The 7675-nt window shown below is 38.7% G+C and overlaps 1 protein-coding gene across 1 annotated transcript; it reads left to right on the forward strand.

The window, feature by feature from the left end:
- Positions 1 to 14: 14 nt before the first annotated feature.
- On the forward strand, positions 15 to 7675 carry LOC308570728 (vomeronasal type-2 receptor 26-like; the record flags this gene model as incomplete). Its single annotated transcript, XM_081165639.1, has 6 exons — positions 15 to 229; positions 907 to 1198; positions 1634 to 2434; positions 3372 to 3512; positions 5958 to 6144; positions 6774 to 7675. 6 exons carry the CDS (start codon positions 15 to 17, stop codon positions 7673 to 7675), a joined length of 2538 nt encoding a protein of 845 aa, XP_081021765.1.

Here is a 7675-nt window from a genome sequence, read left to right on the forward strand (position 1 = left end):
ATGTACCTAGGATGATGACATTATTGATCTTCTTGCTGATTTTACTTCCTAATGCAATATGCAAACCTCCTATTGTTAAATGCCACATCCAAGATCCACACACTCCACTTCATCAGTATCATCGGGAAGGAGACCTCATCATTGGTGGCATAGCCTCTCACAGCATCATCCTCTCTACTTCAATAGCCTTCACCAAAAAACCCCCACCAACATTGCGGGAAGAGCTGCAGTAAGACCTGAATAATTTCTCTTCTGCATTTTGATTCCTTCTTTGGACAATGGAGCGATCACTTTTAGAAGAAGAGTGGCTAAACTGTGGCCTTCAGTGGTTGTTGCACTCCATTAGTTCTATCAATAATAATTGACATAGTAGTACAACAACATCTGGAGGGCCACTGTTCTCCACCCTTGACCTAGAGGCAAAACTACTGTTTGGGTTGAAAGAGATGTGATGTAGGAGAAATGTGGTCAGGAGGATCTCCACTAGTTTTTTTAAAAAACATGTTTCCACTTTCCCCACTGAATTAAGCATTCAGGTATAGTATGAAGACATGTAATATTGTTGTGGAAATAACTGCATCACTTTTGCTTCAGGACCCCAGGAGAGTGAAATAAGGGAAGGACTTCTACACAGATTATGAAGCCTGCATTAAAAATGTACATCAGGGACATTTTAAAATCTGTGATCCACTCCCATAGAATTTCCCCCTACATTCCTTTTCTACCATTCTAGGCAAATAGGAGAAACACTTGTAGTGATACCTGTTCAAGAGTTTCCTCACATGCAAAAAAACTTACATAATGGCAGTAATAAATAATACTAAGGAGGAAGATGCAGAAATTAGTTGTGATAAATTTAGAAAGTGTTACATGGCCTTGTGATAGAAAATGAAACTTTCTTTTTAGAGTGGTGCCTAAGAATTACCAGCACATCCTGGCTTTGGAATTTGCAGTGAAGGAGATCAACGAAAACCCTCAGCTCTTACCCAATGTCACTTTAGGCTTCCGCATCTATGACAGCTATTTCAATGCCAAATGGACCTCTCATGCCACAATGTTACTCATATCCACACTGGAAACATTTGTCCCCAACTACATCTGTGATTTCAAGAAAAACTTGATAGCCATCATTGGGGGACTGGACTCCCAAACTTCTCTTCAAGTGGCAACAATCTTGGATATCTATAAGGTTCCACAGGTGAGATATGTATCTTTCTGACATGTCATGGAAACTAGGCACATCCTGATAGATTTGTATAATAAAATGTGCACATTTCAAATAATGAGGTCAGCCATGCTAATGACAGATCCAAGCAACAAATAAAGTATTGATAACACTTAAGTTATTGCTTCAGATGTCTCTTTGGGCCTAGCCAATGCCTGATATATCATAACAGCTGAGTGGCAGGTGAGTGTTGCTCGGTTAAACAAAAATAGCATGGGCAGCCCAAATAGCAAGGGTATGGAAGGCCTAATTGGAAATTGTTCCAATGTTGCCAGTAATACATAAATCTAATATTTTAAAGTTATTGTTGCTTCTGTCTCTTTCTCCTCCTACCACAACTATGTTTAGCTGATATATGGCCCTGCTCCAGTGATGAATGATAAAACCCCAGGCCTTTTCTTCTACCAGATGGTGCCCAAGGAAGACCACCAGTATAAGGGGATCCTGTCTTTGCTTCTGCATTTCAGGTGGATATGGATTGGGATTTTTACTTTCTATGATGAGAATGCAGAAAGATTTGTGCAAACTGTGGTTCCACTTTTTTCCCAGAGTGGCATTTATTTTGCCTTCATCGAAAGAAATCACAAATTTACTTATATTACAGAAATTTACAATATGTTGAAAATAGGTGCAAAAATACATGACAAAATAAATGATAGCAAAGCCAATGTAGTTTTGGTTTATGGACCGTCATATACTCTGGCACGTTTTAGATGGTTGCCTTACTTATCAGAACTGGAACAAAGTTCAAATAAACCAAAAGGTAAAGTGTGGATCATGACAGCCCAGGTGGAGCTCAATTCTTTTGTCTTTCAAAGGACTTGGGATACAGAAATACTCCATGGGGTTCTCTCATTCACAACACACTCAAATGATCCACCAGGATTTCATCAATTTGTCGAGAGCAAAAAGCCTTCCAGCCCAAAAGGAGATGGCTTCATTTTGGACTTCTGGCAACAGGCATTTGGCTGTGTATTTCCAAATCGAGTGGTTGGCAGTGTGACGGGAGATATTTGCACTGGGCAAGAGAAGCTGGAGAATCTTCCTGGTCCTTTCTTTGAAATGAGCATGACCAGCCACAGCTACAACATCTACAATGCTATCTATGCTGTGGCCCATGCTTTACATGCCATGTCTACATCCCGAGGCAAACACAGACCAGTAATGATCAGGGGAGGAATGAAGTTTCAGAATCAATATCTGTGTCAGGTAATGGGCTGAAAACAATTGATGAAAGGGTTTCAAAAGCCTTTGATTTTATACATTTGGTAATAGTCACTTTTCCTATGGAACCACAGCAGGGGTCAGCAATGTGGGTGCAGCAATGGTCTTGAAATCTTCCCCAGGTGCCCCCAAAGGTAATTCTTCAATTCACTGCCCTTTGGCCATGATATAGTTGCTTTATCTCTCTTGAAATGCACATAGTGACAAATGGGAACTTCTCCACATGCTTTTCTAGGTTCATATTCAGCCTACTGGCAATAATGCCTATTGACATTAGACAGACACCTTCACTGTATTCATTTAGGCACCTGCTTCAAACATTTTTCCTTAGGCAAGCCTGACCAGTTACTGGGTTTTTACATTATTTAATCTTTTCATTTTACCACTAATTTTTATTATTTTAAATCTTTAAAATTTCTTCTTTTAAGCTAATTGAATTTAAAGTAGAAATAATGAAAGAGAACAAAAGAAAATGAATTCTATCCAAGCATGACATAGCCATCTTCCATACTTTGCTTTTATCACCATTCCTTCTTCAACCTGTTGCTTCAACTATTCATACCAACCTCTTCGATGAGCATGGGGCTGATTCCCCATTGACCTCTAAAGTTGGAGTATCAAAGGTATAATATATCACATAGCATAGCATAGCATAGCATATAGTGTCTATAGATCACCCACTTTCTGTTAATAAAGTTTTTGTGGCTGTGTGGGCAATTGTTGTAGGAGATCTTAAAAATTAGTTATTTGAAATGAACTTCCAAATGTGAGAAAAGCTTGGCTTAAATCTTATAGATATAAAAATAGAAAGAGGAAAACAAAGCTGCTTTCCTCCACAGTGGATATTTGGAAACCTGACATGAAAGTGAACATCATGATTGTCTCCTGCTGAATTGAAGCCTTGTCTATTCTTTCTATGCAGCTCCATCATTTTCTGAGGGGTATCTCATTTAACAACAGCGCTGGGGATAAGATTTCCTTGGACCAGAATGGGGAGATACTAGCTGGATTTGATATTACCAATTGGATTGTTTCCTCCAACCAATCCTTTCAGAGAGTGAAGGTAGGAGGGGTGGATTCCCTGGCTCCTCCACAGCAAGCGTTGACCATCAATGAGGGAGCCATAAAATGGCACCATTGGTTTAACCAGGTAGGATGCGAACATCACCCATTTGTTAATGCGAACACTTTAACATAACATACAAAGATAATTTCATTGTACATTGTTCAGTCTTTATAAAATTGGATTATAGTTGGCACAAGCTTTGAATTAATGTTATAAGCTAAATGCACTGCCTCCTTACTCATTTCCTGTTACACTGAAATAAATGTATTGAATGACACCTTCAAGAAGTGAATTCTAAAAAGATTTTGATGATGTTGAATATATTGTTATGTCTTTGCATGATCAGTCTGGATGAAACCCAGGTTTCCCTTCCGATCCTTGGAACCTTCATCAGTGAGGGGAGAACACAGAAAGGGAAGCTTGCTGAACTAGTTTAAATAAAGCCATATATACTAAAGACTCTGTGGTCTCCACTAACCTTCATTAAAAGGAAATCAAACCCCTGGGTAAACCACCACATATTTTCTCACTTCTGAAGACAGGTGTGGCATATAACAATACAATATGAATTTGCACCCAATGGGCCAACCTAGATAGTACCTGAAATACTTGTGATATTAACTTTCACATAAGCCACATAACAGAAGCCTAATCCCTATAACCTTTGGTTGTTATATTCCTAGACAGAACTAAAGAACAAAGCAAGGTCTTTGGTGTTTAAAATATTCTGTACAATATTATCAAGGAAGTCCTTACCCATTTCTGTACCTTGGTAACCCCCTCGCAGTTACTAAGAATCATTTTCCATGGCATCTGAATGCTCCCCCTTTGATACAGATATTAAGCCCACAGTTGAATAGCTCAGTGGAGCGTTAACTGCCATCACTTACTGGATATAGAGCAGTGGCTCTCTATTGTGGCTTTGCTAAAAGACTCAAGGCAAGGATGTAGGATTATATAATGCAGATTGCACAAAAACACATTGGATCAAACCACATGGGCTGACGGTTGAAACAGAATATTTTGTTTAATTAGCAAGATATTTTTAAAAATAGAATTCTATTAAGATAAACAATAAAGGGTTGCTTCTAGCTCCCATATTCTTTAATCATGTAGTTGAATTGTTCCTTTTTCAGAATTCATAAATAAAAATTATTTTAAAAAGTAAAGCATTAGTCATGTTTCAACCACTCTGACCTTTGTCAGCCAATGAAAGTGTCTCATTCTTGAGAAGCCTGAATAAATGGCATCAGTGATTTTCACCAAAATTAGAAAACAGACCTATGGCTTGCAGGTATAAATATTTCAGTAAAAAAGGGTACATATGCCAATTTTCAGCACTTTCTAAACTGTGGCTCCTTTTACAAAAATCATATAAAGTTTTGACATATTGTAGACTCAAGAAGGCAGATTATGCAGGCCATGATTCAAGATTTTAGAATAGCAAGTGTACAGGTGAAACTCGGAAAATTAGAATATTGTGGAAAAGTTCATACCGATTAGGTATGAACACTTCTTTCTGCCACAGTGACATTAAGGGGTTGTGGTGGTGTTGCTTAATGCAAAGTAAGCCTCAGCGGTATACAGGTGAAACTCAGAAAATTGTGGAGAAGTTTACCATTTATTTCAGTAATTCAATGGGAAATGTGAGAAAATGAGTCCAAATGGAACTGAAACAACCTATTAAATGAATTGCTGAAATGAATGTTGTTGTTCTTCTCTGAATCTGTTTTAAGAAAGAGCTTCACCTCTCCTTTTAGTTTTTCTTTGAGTCCACTTATTATATATATATATTTATTTGTGTAATAGACACAGCCTGACTCTGTATGTAGTGAGAGCTGCCACCCTGGTTTTTGTAGGAAGGTGAAGGAGGGGGAAGCATTTTGCTGCTACAATTGCATCCCATGTCCAGAAGGGAAGATTTCAGACAAAGAGGGTAAGAAATTTACTGCATATATTTATAGCTTGTTGCCTCTAATCAAGAACATGCATTGAAAGTCATACATTCACCAAGGTTCCTTTTTACAGTTTATAAAATATTGAGAAATCTAGCTGAAGAGGGACCTAATGAAAGTATGTGTGTGGGGGATAATTTGTGATGGTGGATGTTCAATGCTATTAATAAGAAAGAATCCTATAGCAAGATCAATGAGGTTGAAGGGGATAGTGTAAAGTGGATTTTCAGATGAGCCAGGTGGTTTGTGTAACAGCTGGAAATATGTGATTCTACCTCCCTTATGCAGACTGAGCTGAGTGATATGCTTCTTAAACTGGTGTAAGCATTGAAAGGGGAATATTACAGGGGTGAAATGGGAGGGGGGTGTACTTAGGATACATGAAGCCCATTCAGCTTGGTCACATGATCTGGAAACCCCATCTAAATTAAGTCAATGAAAAGAGTGGTGTAACCCTATTTTTAAAAGCTTGTTTTCTCTCCTACAGACTTTAGCTAGCTCAACCAGTGGCATCCCTGCTTCAGAATGCATTTTGGATCTGGTGTACTTTATGCCGGCTTATTTTATGCTTGGCTTCAATTGCGCCATCATCTTGGCAGAGTATTGCTCCCTAATTGTGGTGTCTTCTTCTACAGCAGTCCTTGAAATCTGTTTTGATACTTTGGCTAGAGATGGTTGGATCTGTTTCTAATCCTTGTTACTTTCACAAATTTTAGCCCATAATTCATTTATTTATTATAAACTTAATCCTGCAATTTTTCTCAAAATATTTTTAGATAGATAGATAGATGATAGATAGAAAGATAGATAGATAGATAGATAGATAGATAGATAGATAGATAACACAAGTAACATTGGAATTTGCATTTACTTTCTGGTAACCTATTTAACTATGTATTTAGATGCCCTTAAACTTCAGAGAATTGTGTCATAATGTCTGAAAAACCAAAATGCAGAAAACAGTTGAAAGGTATTGATTAGGTCATCTAATGTAGAAATTTGCAAAGTCTGAAATACACATTCACTACTTAATAAAGGAGTAAGTAAATGTGAGCAACCAGAACAGTGACAGGTTAATTTGAGTTGGCTTCTAGCCAGAGAACAGAAAGTGTCTCTGTGGCCTTGCATTTTGACTCAATCAGAATTTTACATCCAATAGGTGAGAAGGGCATGGTTCCATCATTTTCAATCTCCATTGTTCAGAACTCCTTGTATGCTTTTTAAATCATCTTAATTACGTATTTACAAGTAGTGGCATGTTGGTCATATTTTTCAGATTAAGAACCATGCTTTTCTTTCTCAGACGTGAATGACTGCTACGAATGTGAAGATGAAAACTATCCAAGCAAAAATAAGACTATATGTATTCCTAAGCATACAACCTTCTTGTCCTTTGAAGAACCTCTGGGCCTCAGCTTAGCCTCTTCTGCTCTTACCTTTGCTTTCATTACAGCACTGGTACTGGAAATATTTGTGAAGCACAGGGACACTCCTATTGTGAAAGCCAACAACCGGGACCTCACCTACGCTCTGCTCATCTCCCTCTTGCTTTGCTTCCTTTCTGCATTACTGTTCATCGGATATCCTGACAAGGTGACATGTCTCCTCCGACAAACTGCTTTTGGCATCATCTTCTCAGTGGCTGTTTCTTGTGTGCTGGCAAAAACCATCACTGTGGTTCTGGCTTTCATGGCCACAAAACCAGGATCCAGGATGAGGAAGTGGGTGGGGAAAGGACTGGCAAACTCTATTGTCTTCTCCTGCTCCCTTATCCAAGCACTCATTTGCACTGTATGGCTGGTGATCTCTCCTCCATTCCCTAATCTTGACATGAAGTCAGTGGCTGAAGAAATTGTACTGGAGTGTAATGAGGGGACGGTGACCTTCTTTTACTGTGTCTTGGGCTACATGGGCTTCCTAGCTATGGTCAGTTTCACTGTGGCTTTCCTTGCCCGGAAATTACCTGACAGTTTCAACGAAGCCAAGTTCATCACTTTCAGCATGTTGGTCTTTTGCAGTGTTTGGTTGTCCTTTGTTCCTTCCTACATGAGCACAAAGGGGAAATACATGGTGGCTGTGGAGATCTTCTCTATCTTAGCCTCCAGTGCTGGCTTGTTGGGTTGCATCTTTTCCCCAAAATGTTACATTATTTTGCTGAAGCCTGAGCTGAACAATAGGGATCACCTAATAAGAAGAAAATGCTAA

This window comes from Podarcis bocagei, assembly GCF_964188305.1.
Source record: "Podarcis bocagei genome assembly, chromosome: 13".
NCBI classification, from domain to species: domain Eukaryota; kingdom Metazoa; phylum Chordata; class Lepidosauria; order Squamata; family Lacertidae; genus Podarcis; species Podarcis bocagei.